The 14,998-nt window shown below is 50.9% G+C and overlaps 2 protein-coding genes across 2 annotated transcripts; one reads left to right on the top strand and one right to left on the bottom strand.

Annotated features, from left to right (window-relative positions):
- The first annotated feature begins 4,227 nt into the window (after nt 1-4,227).
- Nucleotides 4,228-6,787, top strand: LOC102535149 (cathepsin G). The gene is made up of 5 exons (XM_072962871.1): nt 4,228-4,282; nt 5,026-5,173; nt 5,621-5,756; nt 5,927-6,181; nt 6,626-6,787. The coding sequence occupies exons 1-5, from the start codon at nt 4,228-4,230 to the stop codon at nt 6,785-6,787; spliced, it is 756 nt and encodes a 251-aa protein (XP_072818972.1).
- Nucleotides 6,788-9,609: 2,822 nt separating this feature from the next.
- LOC140696868 (cathepsin G-like) lies at nt 9,610-12,169 on the bottom strand. Its single transcript, XM_072962872.1, has 5 exons — nt 12,115-12,169; nt 11,224-11,371; nt 10,641-10,776; nt 10,216-10,470; nt 9,610-9,771 (listed from the first exon to the last, which is right to left on the bottom strand). The coding sequence occupies exons 1-5, from the start codon at nt 12,167-12,169 to the stop codon at nt 9,610-9,612; spliced, it is 756 nt and encodes a 251-aa protein (XP_072818973.1).
- Nucleotides 12,170-14,998: the final 2,829 nt, after the last annotated feature.

Raw genomic sequence — 14,998 nt, 5'->3', positions numbered from 1 at the left:
ACTGGCCATAGCTTAGGAGGCTGGGATGCTCCCACAATGGCCCTCAGCCTCCCCCGGTCCCACGTCCTGCTCTGCTCCCAGCACTGAGCTCAGTCAGCCTTGCTCCCTGACGGACCGGCCCACACCAGACCCTGTTTTCCATTTGAGGGCCCTGGCCACCAGCTCCTTTCCCTGCCTGCTCACCCTGCCTTGAGACAGCCTCCCTGCCTTCTCCCCAGCAGAGGTCCCATTGCCCGTGTGAGTTCTCCTCCACTGCTTGTCCCTGCCTTCGCTGAGCTGCCAGCCCACCGGGTGCTTATCAGAGAAGCCAGAACCCACCTCCCACCTGGGCAGGCCAGCTCAGGCCCTCGGTCCAGCCCAGCACGCCCCAGGGGCTTAGGCAGCACCAAGGCCTGTGGAGACCCCCAGCAGCCTCAGGCCTTCAGCCTGTCCTGGACTCAGACCCCTGCCTCCCCCTGCTGGCGGCCTGGGATATGGCAGCCTTGTGAGCCAAAGGGACCCAGGGCTGCTGGGCAGGAAAGCACCACTTCGCCATCCATCAGTAGTCAAGGGTTGATCTCTCCCTTTGTGCCAGCACATAACAGGCTCTGTCCCTGTCATTGGGAAACTTACAGTGATGAGAAATTTCTTCTACGTTCCCCTGGACCCTCATTCAACTCTCCACTCACCTGTGCCTCTGAGGGGTCTGTGAGCTCCAGGAAAGACTCAGCAGATGGACTTAAGGGCTGTCTTGTGTGAAGCATAAGCTTTTATTTCCTTTACACAATATTTTCTTAATTTAAAGAATTCTTATTGAAGTATAGTCAGTTACAGTGTTTCAGTTTCTTTTTGTCTTCTTTTTGAAGGTGCTGGATTTTGCTTTCATACACATGTGATTCATTTGCTACTGTTTTTAGAGCCTTCTCTTCTCGATGTTCATCTCACTCAATTCAGTGTTTGTCCAGTTACTGTGAATTTGTTGTGTTCTGTCACATCCAACTCACTGGCGGTACTGTTTGATAGACACAGGACATCTGGGTCACAGCAAACTGTCTTCCCCTAGAAATGAGTCATTTCCTGGGTTTCTGGACTGAGGCTCATGCCCCTACATATAATATAAATAAAGATAAGTCTGTCCCAGGCTGTGAGCCAGAACGAGCGGCAGAGTGGCCAAGGATATCCACCGCTACGGGCAAGGGTGTGTGGACTTGCGAGGCGGTGTCTGCCGGGTCAGCCTTCCCCCTTACACCTGGCCGTAGGACTCGACATAGTGTGAGGTTGATTAGGAGGAAAACCATTACCATATAAAGACTGTAGCTTCCTGAAGACTGACTGCCCTGGGTGTCTCCTTAGAACGATTTCTGTGTGTGTTTACATTATTGCTCTCTCTCGTAGTGATTTTATTTCTTGGACCTTATCCTACGTTAGGTCTAAACTGTGTGTGTGTGTGTGTGTGTGTGTGTATGAAGGGGTTATTCATACAGACGTTTATCATACCACTACTTAATAGTAGATGTCAAATTGGAATCAGTATTGAGGTCCAAAAAGGGAGTTAGTAAAATATTACACATTCACATTGTATATCATGCAGCCTTTACCGCCTACATTATCCCCACTCTAGAAACTAGCCTGAGAAAACAAAAGAACAAAATCTAGGCTAAGAACATTAGTAGGCAAGTTATTTTTAAAAACCTAATAAATATTTGGGGAAAAGCAAAAGCTCACCAATTAATCAAGGCAAATTAAAAATATTAACTATTTTGCTTATCTGATTGAAAAGGATGACAAAAATGATAATACTGAGATTTAGCAAGGACATAGAGAAAGTGGCACTTTCACACCTGTACCTAAAGGTCCTGAAAAAAAAAAAGGAAAAAGGATTCTGATGTCGTCATCAACCACACAGAGAAAAGTGGAGTAGGCAATGCCTAAAAACCTTACACAAGTGACATCTTAGAAACGGTACTTAATCCAGCACTACATTGGGGATAAGCTTTTAAAATTTTTTATAGCTTGAACGCTATGGAAACATTAAAGTCACAATACAGAATGACATTTGCCATATGGAAGAATGTTCTCTAGGTACGTTCAAGTCAAAAGTCATGTATTTGACTACGTGCCTGTTACTATACTTGAAAATTTTAATACTGGAATTACGTGAATTTCCTCTACATTTGCATTTGATTCTGCCAAGCACTTGGGAAACAGTTCATAAGCACATGAATGCAACTTCAAGCTTGGGGAGTTCATGAAAGTCCAGGTAATTGCATCTTTCATGAAATTACATGCAAGGATTAGCCGATTAACTCTTCGTTGTCAGTGTGAGCTTGTAGACCTATGAGTCCCCAGATCACCGTGCAGAGGGTCTGGTTAGAGCTGCTCGTGTGGGTCTTGGTCTGTCGTTTCTGTGCCGCTCACCTTACATGCTCATCAAGAGAAGTTCAAATTTTGTGTGCTCAGTAAATTTCCTCAGAACAATAGTAGCTGTCTGAGTGAACTCCCATTGTTCCTTCAGTTGTGGCCTGGTAATCACTCTTGCTTTGGCAGTTCGTCAAAGCTTTGCAGAGTTTGAGACATTTTCCTCAGGTTAGTTTTGGTTGTTTTTGGTAGGAAGATGGAGTGAAATCGCAGCCCCTGCTGATGCGCTGCTACCCATGTCTCAATCCAGATCACTGGGTGCGTATTTTCACTCCCCTTTCTTTGCACTCTATTCTTTATCCTTTTCTCTCTCTCTCTTCTTTTAAAGTTGCGTTAATGTTTTTAAGACAAAATAGAGTGTTGAAAAATTTAGGAATAAATTCAAATCTCCTAATGCTCAGGCACTTACACAGCTGTTACACTATTTCCCCTTTGCCCTGCTTTCTGCTTAGTACTTCTCAGATACAGAAACACATTTCACGAGGTGTAACCATAACACACCTAAGACACAATACATGTATTAGACAAAGGACTAAGTTCTTTTCAACTTTGAAGTAAGTGCTAAGCTGCGTATGTTTATGGACAGGGAGAAAATCCTTAACTTTCATAGGATTTTCAAGACGGCTTATCAGAATTCATAAACAATTGAGAATTGTATTAGTTTCCTCTTCTGATATTTTTGCAAACATGTCCCTGTGGGACACAAAAGCCTTCACCCTGAGGAGGAAGCAGGAAAGCAGGGGTCTTTCACGGCGTTGTGATTTCCACTGAGTCTGTTGGGGCTCAAGTGACCTGGGACGGTAACAGTCGGGGGCAGAGCCTCGTTCTTCCCTGCTCTTTTCCTGGCAGTGCCGTCCACCTGCTCAGGAGAGAGGGCTGCTCAATCTGCTCGACAAGTTCTAGAAAGCAGTGGAAGTAGCCATGGTCTGAGCAGGGGGCCAGGACAGATGTGCAGACAAGCAGGCTCCAGTCTCAGGGGGAGAGTGTAACCAGCAGCACCCTATGGGGCCTCCCTGGGACAGACCCCTCCCCACCCCGTCCTCTGCTGTGGCTCCCCTCTGAAGTGCCCCGATAATGTCCTATGCATGTTTCCTGAGGTTTCCGACGCTACAAAGCTCCACCAAATGGAAAAAATGAACTATCTGATGATCATGAGCACGAGGCCCCCAGACCTTCTCGTCCTGAGGACTGATAATGTTAACAGCTGTGTTACCTCACGTCATCCAATCAGAGAACTCTGCCTGAGCCGATCACATGCCCTGGGACGCCCCTCCCTCACCTGGCCTTTAAAAAGGCTTTGCTGAAACCTCTGGGGGCTTCCAGGGTGTTCAGACGTGCGTCCCCTGTTCTCCTTGCTCAGCCCTGCAATACAGCTTTCTCTGCTCCAAACTCGGACGTTTCTGTATTACTTGGCCTCATGGCGCCTGGCAGGCAAAACTGTGCTCGGAAGCGAGAGGAAATGAGGAAACAGACAGCTACCAGCTTTCAGGCTCCTTGGGAGGTTACTGAATTTGGTGGGTTTGGGGCTTTGGGACACAGCGCCCCAGCCCCCGTCCTAGTGGCCCTGGGTTCCCATTTCTGCTCCCGGCACCAACTCAGCAGCTCTACAGGGTATTGGGTGACAGCCTGGGGGGCCCTCTTTCCCCACACCACGGGCAGTTGGTGGGCTAGCCCCGTGGGCACCCTTGGGTGATGAAATCTAGCACAGCAGCAGGGGATGGGGCTGTGGATTCTCCAGCCCCCACCTCCCCCTTCCTTCCTCTCTCCGGGGCTCAAAGTCTGGCAGGAGGAAGCGCCAGCAGCAACTGCCTAGCCGGCCTTCCCGGGAAGATGCGGCCGCTCCTGCTCCTGGTGGTCTTGCTCCTGCCCCCCAGGGCGAGGGCAGGTGAGTGACCTTCTCCGTCCCGTGGACGCTGGGCCCGGACCGCCCAGGCACCTCCTAACGCTGTGCCATTGGGCAGCTCAGGGGAGTTCACAGCTCCTCAGCTTTCTCATCTGTAAAACAGGGATTCTGTCAGCGCCTACCTCAGAGAATCACTGAGAGTGAGATCACCTCCCGCAGAGGAAGCTCTTGGAATTGCCCCCGGGATACAGTACTTGCTGTTCTCGGTGGTGGCGTCCACACTCCTTCTGCAGCTCATGGGGCAGAGCCTAGGAGAGGAAGACACAGCGATAGCAGCCCCATCAGCTCACGTCTAGATCCTTAAACTCCAGTCCCGTGCTGGGCCCGGGCGGGCCTTGAGCTGGACTCCCAGGGATCTGGGGCGCTCCCTGAGGAAGATCGTGCCACAGAGGTTCAGGGAGAGGCCACTCCAGAGGCCTCTGGATTTGCCATCCTGACAGCAGAGAAACCCTCCTCTTTCTGGGGGCTGGACCTGGCCCTGCCTTGTGGGGGAGGTGGGAGGGAGCAGAGGCTGGAATGGGGAGTCAGCAGTGCTTCCTGCAGAATCTGGAGCCCTCTCCCAGTGCTGCTGCTCTGCAGACCCCAATTCCCACCACCAACCTACCCCATGCGCCTCAATCATCTCTCCTGCATCCCAATCTTCCCGGCTTTCGGGAATCACCAAACTGATGCCTACATCCACCCCCTGCCCAGTGCAGAGATAAGTGCCTAATGCTTCCTTTCAGGGAAGATCATCGGAGGACAAGAGGCCAGGCCCCATTCCTTCCCCTACATGGCATATATTCGTGGCCGAACTTCAGTGGCTCTCAAAACTTGTGGAGGATTCCTGGTGCGAGAAGACTTTGTCCTGACAGCGGCTCACTGCTTGGGAAGGTGAGGAACTAAGGACCTTCCGGCAGCCAGTAAGGCAGGCCCAGAAGAGTTCATGAGGGGATCCATCTGTTAGCAGGGTTCTAGCCAGGAAGGGGTCAAAAACAGACCAGGTGGGTCTTGGGGGCAGGGGGTGGCCAGTGCAAATGGGGAGAAAAGGAGGATGTGATTGAAAAGGAGCAAGAGAGGGAGATCGAAGGCACACATTGGGGCTCAGAATAGGGATTTAAGTTCTTTCTCTGTTATTCTGGGGGAGGCAAAACTTAAGAGCTCTGCGTCCCCCCATCCCCAGCTCAAGGCTGGGGCACAGATCACTCAGCCCCAACCCCACCCTGCCCTCAGTTCCCTCAGCTGCAGTCTCCTGCCTGGGCTGTTCCCCTGGCCTGCAGAGCTGCAGACTGAGCTCCCCGCAGCAGCTCATGCCTACCTCTAGCCTCCCTTCCTCTGCAGCCAAATGAATGTGATCCTGGGGGCCCACAACATCAGCAGGTCTGAAAGCACCCAGCAGCAAGTATCTGTGCGCAGAGCCATCCGCCACCCCAGATACAATCAGCAGAACAACCAGAACGACATCATGTTACTGCAGGTACCGCCTGCCTGACCCTCTGCTTCTTCAGCCCACGTGGCTGCTCCCAGCTGGAGCTTCATGGGTCCGGGACCAGGGAGGTGGAAGCAGGGGCAGATGCCCAGGGCACTGGTGGGCAGGGGGTGAGGTCGGCATACGTGGTCCCTGAGTGCCTGCCCTCCCCCGGCCAGCTGGCGAGCAGAGTCAGGCGGAATCGAGCCGTGATGCCAGTGGCCCTGCCTCAGAGCCGGAGCAGGCTGAGTCCGGGGACCGTGTGCACCGTGACCGGCTGGGGCCTGGTCGGCCTGAACAGGAGGACAGACACACTCCGGGTTGTGCAACTGAGAGTGCAGGAGGATCAGGAGTGTCACAGACGCTACAATTTCTACACTGGCCAAACGCAGATTTGTGTGGGGGACCCAACAGAAATGAAGTCTGCCTTCCTGGTAAGACCATGGGCATCACCAAACCCTGCGTGAGACAGAGGGGGCTGGGCAGACTGGGTACTGGGGACAGACTACATCTCCGTGGCCTCAGTCTGGAACCCAGACCAGAGTGAGGTGGGGGCTTTTCCCATCAATCCTGTCTCTGGGGACCAGGAGGAGCAGCAGACACACAGGACACACATGTGCAGCCTTCTCCTGGGGAGGGTGAAGGTACCTTGACCTGGGTTGCCTGGAGAAGTAACCTCAGCCAGGGCTGAAGGCCAGTGATGGAAAAATCCAGAAGCTTGACTTCTGTACCCCCACCACCCTCCCATCTCACACACACCCAGCAATGGAAGGAGCCCACCCACCCCTGTCTTCTCTGAGGGCCAGACCTAGGGCAGCAGGAGTGGGAGCCCTGGAGGAGGGAGGCCTGGCTTAGCGTCCCTTCCTCTGTTTCCACAGGGAGACTCTGGAGGCCCCCTGGTGTGTAACAACATGGCCCAGGGCATTGTCTCTTATGGAAACCGGTTGGGAACTCCTCCAGCAGTCTTCACCAGGGTTTCCAGCTTCCAGCCCTGGATAAGGAGAACAATGAGACGCTTTGCAAAGCGGGGACCAGACTGAGACCCCACTGAGACTGACTCTTTCTGGGGCAGAGGCCAGCTCCAGGGTGGTTCCCAGAGCCTTAATAAATGTCTAAGCCTAGAACCGAAATAACTGATTTCTCATTCGTTCGTAAACATGATTCAGAACACAACAAATGTACACCAGGACTGAGTCTGAGCTCCTCCCGGAAAATAGGGTCTCTTGCCCAGGACATGCGAACCCCTGTCCCCACCGCCCTGGGGGTCAGGATGAGCGTCCTCCCTTCCTCTGTCACTCCTCCACCCACAGCCTCAGGGAGTGATGGAAAGACATCTCTCTCCCCAGAGCAAGGCTCCTGATTGTTACCCTCCCAGAGACTCCCCGCTAGGTGTTAAGGTGTACCCCAAGCCGTGTGCCATCGGCGTGGGTAGGACAGGCCGACCAAAGGAACAGAACTGAAATTCCATACGCGGCCCACTTTAACATGTGGTACACGTGGCGTCTCAGATCACTGGGAAACAGTGAACTCTTAATAGAAGCTGTCTAAACAAACTGATAGTCATTTGGGGAAAAAAGATAAAGTTGGATCCGGGCTTCTCATCATAAACCGAAAAAACACCTCAAATGGGATCAAAGAGCTAAATGTGAAAAATCAAACCACGCGAGTACTAGAAGGAAGATAAAAAATTTACCTTCGTAAAAATATCTAACAAACACCCATGTTGAAAGCAGCGCTATTCACAGTGGCCAAGAGATGGGAGCAACCCAAGTGTCTACGGACAGCTGGACCCTTTCTCCTAAGCCCTTACCCACACCAGCCCCCACTGCGCTCTCAGCCAGTGTTCTCATTTTCAGTGTGACGAGGGTCTCCTTCTGGTTTTGTCAACCTAAAATTATACAAAACTCTACACAATGTGTTCACTAAAATAAAATGACTTTTATGCTAAAGAATAGCCCATGACTAACTACATCAATGTGATAATCAAATAAAAGTTCTGAAGTCACACAATTTAAACCTATACTTTTAACACCTTGAGGGAACGGGAAAGAACCAGCTGGGAGGTTCTTCTATGTCCATCAAATGTTGACTACTCCTCACGTTGTGAATTTTGCCATCTGAACTTCTGCAGTTTCCATAATCTTAAATGGAATAATCTATAAACAGATATCAAATCCAACTGACAATGGGGAGCCAGTGTCACAATGGATAATGCATCTGACTGCGGATCAGAACATTCTAGTTTCACTCCTAGCTGTCTCGTTACTCCGTTTAAATGCAATCTTCTTTAAATTGACATCCAAATGAATTTTTTTTTTCAAAATGAAACTTTTTGGAATCCAACTGGCTATACATAGAAATGCTTTGGTAAATTTGATCATTCTTTTATAGACATTTCTTGTCAGAAAGTCATTTGCCTAGTGTTCAGTATAAGGATTTATTGACAAAATTTTAATCAACAATACATCTTTGTCAATACTCAGTCATTTTTGCTATATTTGCCACCACCTACGAATAGGAATTACTTCTCACTTATATGTTCTCAAAGAGAACAGTCTCATTATTAGATGTTTGCATGGCACATGGAAAGCACGCTTGCTGGTGGAAGGGGGAGGAAAGGACAGAGGAAGAGCCCTGTTCCGTGCAGCCCTTCCTCCTTCTGACATTTGCAGGAGGCCCGAAGCACCGACCTGGTCCCCAGCAAACTCCCAGGGCAGTGCGCTTTCCATTTGATTTGTGTTCAGTGATTATTCCATTTAAGATTATGGAAACTGCAGAAGTTCAGATGGCAAAATTCACAACGTGAGGAGTAGTCAACATTTGATGGACATAGAAGAACCTCCCAGCTGGTTCTTTCCCGTTCCCTCAAGGTGTTAAAAGTATAGGTTTAAATTGTGTGACTTCAGAACTTTTATTTGATTATCACATTGATGTAGTTAGTCATGGGCTATTCTTTAGCATAAAAGTCATTTTATTTTAGTGAACACATTGTGTAGAGTTTTGTATAATTTTAGGTTGACAAAACCAGAAGGAGACCCTCGTCACACTGAAAATGAGAACACTGGCTGAGAGCGCAGTGGGGGCTGGTGTGGGTAAGGGCTTAGGAGAAAGGGTCCAGCTGTCCGTAGACACTTGGGTTGCTCCCATCTCTTGGCCACTGTGAATAGCGCTGCTTTCAACATGGGTGTTTGTTAGATATTTTTACGAAGGTAAATTTTTTATCTTCCTTCTAGTACTCGCGTGGTTTGATTTTTCACATTTAGCTCTTTGATCCCATTTGAGGTGTTTTTTCGGTTTATGATGAGAAGCCCGGATCCAACTTTATCTTTTTTCCCCAAATGACTATCAGTTTGTTTAGACAGCTTCTATTAAGAGTTCACTGTTTCCCAGTGATCTGAGACGCCACGTGTACCACATGTTAAAGTGGGCCGCGTATGGAATTTCAGTTCTGTTCCTTTGGTCGGCCTGTCCTACCCACGCCGATGGCACACGGCTTGGGGTACACCTTAACACCTAGCGGGGAGTCTCTGGGAGGGTAACAATCAGGAGCCTTGCTCTGGGGAGAGAGATGTCTTTCCATCACTCCCTGAGGCTGTGGGTGGAGGAGTGACAGAGGAAGGGAGGACGCTCATCCTGACCCCCAGGGCGGTGGGGACAGGGGTTCGCATGTCCTGGGCAAGAGACCCTATTTTCCGGGAGGAGCTCAGACTCAGTCCTGGTGTACATTTGTTGTGTTCTGAATCATGTTTACGAACGAATGAGAAATCAGTTATTTCGGTTCTAGGCTTAGACATTTATTAAGGCTCTGGGAACCACCCTGGAGCTGGCCTCTGCCCCAGAAAGAGTCAGTCTCAGTGGGGTCTCAGTCTGGTCCCCGCTTTGCAAAGCGTCTCATTGTTCTCCTTATCCAGGGCTGGAAGCTGGAAACCCTGGTGAAGACTGCTGGAGGAGTTCCCAACCGGTTTCCATAAGAGACAATGCCCTGGGCCATGTTGTTACACACCAGGGGGCCTCCAGAGTCTCCCTGTGGAAACAGAGGAAGGGACGCTAAGCCAGGCCTCCCTCCTCCAGGGCTCCCACTCCTGCTGCCCTAGGTCTGGCCCTCAGAGAAGACAGGGGTGGGTGGGCTCCTTCCATTGCTGGGTGTGTGTGAGATGGGAGGGTGGTGGGGGTACAGAAGTCAAGCTTCTGGATTTTTCCATCACTGGCCTTCAGCCCTGGCTGAGGTTACTTCTCCAGGCAACCCAGGTCAAGGTACCTTCACCCTCCCCAGGAGAAGGCTGCACATGTGTGTCCTGTGTGTCTGCTGCTCCTCCTGGTCCCCAGAGACAGGATTGATGGGAAAAGCCCCCACCTCACTCTGGTCTGGGTTCCAGACTGAGGCCACGGAGATGTAGTCTGTCCCCAGTACCCAGTCTGCCCAGCCCCCTCTGTCTCACGCAGGGTTTGGTGATGCCCATGGTCTTACCAGGAAGGCAGACTTCATTTCTGTTGGGTCCCCCACACAAATCTGCGTTTGGCCAGTGTAGAAATTGTAGCGTCTGTGACACTCCTGATCCTCCTGCACTCTCAGTTGCACAACCCGGAGTGTGTCTGTCCTCCTGTTCAGGCCGACCAGGCCCCAGCCGGTCACGGTGCACACGGTCCCCGGACTCAGCCTGCTCCGGCTCTGAGGCAGGGCCACTGGCATCACGGCTCGATTCCGCCTGACTCTGCTCGCCAGCTGGCCGGGGGAGGGCAGGCACTCAGGGACCACGTATGCCGACCTCACCCCCTGCCCACCAGTGCCCTGGGCATCTGCCCCTGCTTCCACCTCCCTGGTCCCGGACCCATGAAGCTCCAGCTGGGAGCAGCCACGTGGGCTGAAGAAGCAGAGGGTCAGGCAGGCGGTACCTGCAGTAACATGATGTCGTTCTGGTTGTTCTGCTGATTGTATCTGGGGTGGCGGATGGCTCTGCGCACAGATACTTGCTGCTGGGTGCTTTCAGACCTGCTGATGTTGTGGGCCCCCAGGATCACATTCATTTGGCTGCAGAGGAAGGGAGGCTAGAGGTAGGCATGAGCTGCTGCGGGGAGCTCAGTCTGCAGCTCTGCAGGCCAGGGGAACAGCCCAGGCAGGAGACTGCAGCTGAGGGAACTGAGGGCAGGGTGGGGTTGGGGCTGAGTGATCTGTGCCCCAGCCTTGAGCTGGGGATGGGGGGACGCAGAGCTCTTAAGTTTTGCCTCCCCCAGAATAACAGAGAAAGAACTTAAATCCCTATTCTGAGCCCCAATGTGTGCCTTCGATCTCCCTCTCTTGCTCCTTTTCAATCACATCCTCCTTTTCTCCCCATTTGCACTGGCCACCCCCTGCCCCCAAGACCCACCTGGTCTGTTTTTGACCCCTTCCTGGCTAGAACCCTGCTAACAGATGGATCCCCTCATGAACTCTTCTGGGCCTGCCTTACTGGCTGCCGGAAGGTCCTTAGTTCCTCACCTTCCCAAGCAGTGAGCCGCTGTCAGGACAAAGTCTTCTCGCACCAGGAATCCTCCACAAGTTTTGAGAGCCACTGAAGTTCGGCCACGAATATATGCCATGTAGGGGAAGGAATGGGGCCTGGCCTCTTGTCCTCCGATGATCTTCCCTGAAAGGAAGCATTAGGCACTTATCTCTGCACTGGGCAGGGGGTGGATGTAGGCATCAGTTTGGTGATTCCCGAAAGCCGGGAAGATTGGGATGCAGGAGAGATGATTGAGGCGCATGGGGTAGGTTGGTGGTGGGAATTGGGGTCTGCAGAGCAGCAGCACTGGGAGAGGGCTCCAGATTCTGCAGGAAGCACTGCTGACTCCCCATTCCAGCCTCTGCTCCCTCCCACCTCCCCCACAAGGCAGGGCCAGGTCCAGCCCCCAGAAAGAGGAGGGTTTCTCTGCTGTCAGGATGGCAAATCCAGAGGCCTCTGGAGTGGCCTCTCCCTGAACCTCTGTGGCACGATCTTCCTCAGGGAGCGCCCCAGATCCCTGGGAGTCCAGCTCAAGGCCCGCCCGGGCCCAGCACGGGACTGGAGTTTAAGGATCTAGACGTGAGCTGATGGGGCTGCTATCGCTGTGTCTTCCTCTCCTAGGCTCTGCCCCATGAGCTGCAGAAGGAGTGTGGACGCCACCACCGAGAACAGCAAGTACTGTATCCCGGGGGCAATTCCAAGAGCTTCCTCTGCGGGAGGTGATCTCACTCTCAGTGATTCTCTGAGGTAGGCGCTGACAGAATCCCTGTTTTACAGATGAGAAAGCTGAGGAGCTGTGAACTCCCCTGAGCTGCCCAATGGCACAGCGTTAGGAGGTGCCTGGGCGGTCCGGGCCCAGCGTCCACGGGACGGAGAAGGTCACTCACCTGCCCTCGCCCTGGGGGGCAGGAGCAAGACCACCAGGAGCAGGAGCGGCCGCATCTTCCCGGGAAGGCCGGCTAGGCAGTTGCTGCTGGCGCTTCCTCCTGCCAGACTTTGAGCCCCGGAGAGAGGAAGGAAGGGGGAGGTGGGGGCTGGAGAATCCACAGCCCCATCCCCTGCTGCTGTGCTAGATTTCATCACCCAAGGGTGCCCACGGGGCTAGCCCACCAACTGCCCGTGGTGTGGGGAAAGAGGGCCCCCCAGGCTGTCACCCAATACCCTGTAGAGCTGCTGAGTTGGTGCCGGGAGCAGAAATGGGAACCCAGGGCCACTAGGACGGGGGCTGGGGCGCTGTGTCCCAAAGCCCCAAACCCACCAAATTCAGTAACCTCCCAAGGAGCCTGAAAGCTGGTAGCTGTCTGTTTCCTCATTTCCTCTCGCTTCCGAGCACAGTTTTGCCTGCCAGGCGCCATGAGGCCAAGTAATACAGAAACGTCCGAGTTTGGAGCAGAGAAAGCTGTATTGCAGGGCTGAGCAAGGAGAACAGGGGACGCACGTCTGAACACCCTGGAAGCCCCCAGAGGTTTCAGCAAAGCCTTTTTAAAGGCCAGGTGAGGGAGGGGCGTCCCAGGGCATGTGATCGGCTCAGGCAGAGTTCTCTGATTGGATGACGTGAGGTAACACAGCTGTTAACATTATCAGTCCTCAGGACGAGAAGGTCTGGGGGCCTCGTGCTCATGATCATCAGATAGTTCATTTTTTCCATTTGGTGGAGCTTTGTAGCGTTGGAAACCTCAGGAAACATGCATAGGACATTATCGGGGCACTTCAGAGGGGAGCCACAGCAGAGGACGGGGTGGGGAGGGGTCTGTCCCAGGGAGGCCCCATAGGGTGCTGCTGGTTACACTCTCCCCCTGAGACTGGAGCCTGCTTGTCTGCACATCTGTCCTGGCCCCCTGCTCAGACCATGGCTACTTCCACTGCTTTCTAGAACTTGTCGAGCAGATTGAGCAGCCCTCTCTCCTGAGCAGGTGGACGGCACTGCCAGGAAAAGAGCAGGGAAGAACGAGGCTCTGCCCCCGACTGTTACCGTCCCAGGTCACTTGAGCCCCAACAGACTCAGTGGAAATCACAACGCCGTGAAAGACCCCTGCTTTCCTGCTTCCTCCTCAGGGTGAAGGCTTTTGTGTCCCACAGGGACATGTTTGCAAAAATATCAGAAGAGGAAACTAATACAATTCTCAATTGTTTATGAATTCTGATAAGCCGTCTTGAAAATCCTATGAAAGTTAAGGATTTTCTCCCTGTCCATAAACATACGCAGCTTAGCACTTACTTCAAAGTTGAAAAGAACTTAGTCCTTTGTCTAATACATGTATTGTGTCTTAGGTGTGTTATGGTTACACCTCGTGAAATGTGTTTCTGTATCTGAGAAGTACTAAGCAGAAAGCAGGGCAAAGGGGAAATAGTGTAACAGCTGTGTAAGTGCCTGAGCATTAGGAGATTTGAATTTATTCCTAAATTTTTCAACACTCTATTTTGTCTTAAAAACATTAACGCAACTTTAAAAGAAGAGAGAGAGAGAAAAGGATAAAGAATAGAGTGCAAAGAAAGGGGAGTGAAAATACGCACCCAGTGATCTGGATTGAGACATGGGTAGCAGCGCATCAGCAGGGGCTGCGATTTCACTCCATCTTCCTACCAAAAACAACCAAAACTAACCTGAGGAAAATGTCTCAAACTCTGCAAAGCTTTGACGAACTGCCAAAGCAAGAGTGATTACCAGGCCACAACTGAAGGAACAATGGGAGTTCACTCAGACAGCTACTATTGTTCTGAGGAAATTTACTGAGCACACAAAATTTGAACTTCTCTTGATGAGCATGTAAGGTGAGCGGCACAGAAACGACAGACCAAGACCCACACGAGCAGCTCTAACCAGACCCTCTGCACGGTGATCTGGGGACTCATAGGTCTACAAGCTCACACTGACAACGAAGAGTTAATCGGCTAATCCTTGCATGTAATTTCATGAAAGATGCAATTACCTGGACTTTCATGAACTCCCCAAGCTTGAAGTTGCATTCATGTGCTTATGAACTGTTTCCCAAGTGCTTGGCAGAATCAAATGCAAATGTAGAGGAAATTCACGTAATTCCAGTATTAAAATTTTCAAGTATAGTAACAGGCACGTAGTCAAATACATGACTTTTGACTTGAACGTACCTAGAGAACATTCTTCCATATGGCAAATGTCATTCTGTATTGTGACTTTAATGTTTCCATAGCGTTCAAGCTATAAAAAATTTTAAAAGCTTATCCCCAATGTAGTGCTGGATTAAGTACCGTTTCTAAGATGTCACTTGTGTAAGGTTTTTAGGCATTGCCTACTCCACTTTTCTCTGTGTGGTTGATGACGACATCAGAATCCTTTTTCCTTTTTTTTTTTCAGGACCTTTAGGTACAGGTGTGAAAGTGCCACTTTCTCTATGTCCTTGCTAAATCTCAGTATTATCATTTTTGTCATCCTTTTCAATCAGATAAGCAAAATAGTTAATATTTTTAATTTGCCTTGATTAATTGGTGAGCTTTTGCTTTTCCCCAAATATTTATTAGGTTTTTAAAAATAACTTGCCTACTAATGTTCTTAGCCTAGATTTTGTTCTTTTGTTTTCTCAGGCTAGTTTCTAGAGTGGGGATAATGTAGGCGGTAAAGGCTGCATGATATACAATGTGAATGTGTAATATTTTACTAACTCCCTTTTTGGACCTCAATACTGATTCCAATTTGACATCTACTATTAAGTAGTGGTATGATAAACGTCTGTATGAATAACCCCTTCATACACACACACACACACACACACACACAGTTTAGACCTAACGTAG

This window comes from Vicugna pacos, chromosome 6 (assembly GCF_048564905.1).
Source record: "Vicugna pacos chromosome 6, VicPac4, whole genome shotgun sequence".
Classification (NCBI taxonomy): domain Eukaryota; kingdom Metazoa; phylum Chordata; class Mammalia; order Artiodactyla; family Camelidae; genus Vicugna; species Vicugna pacos.
This window is presented reverse-complemented; position numbering and strand designations above follow the sequence as displayed.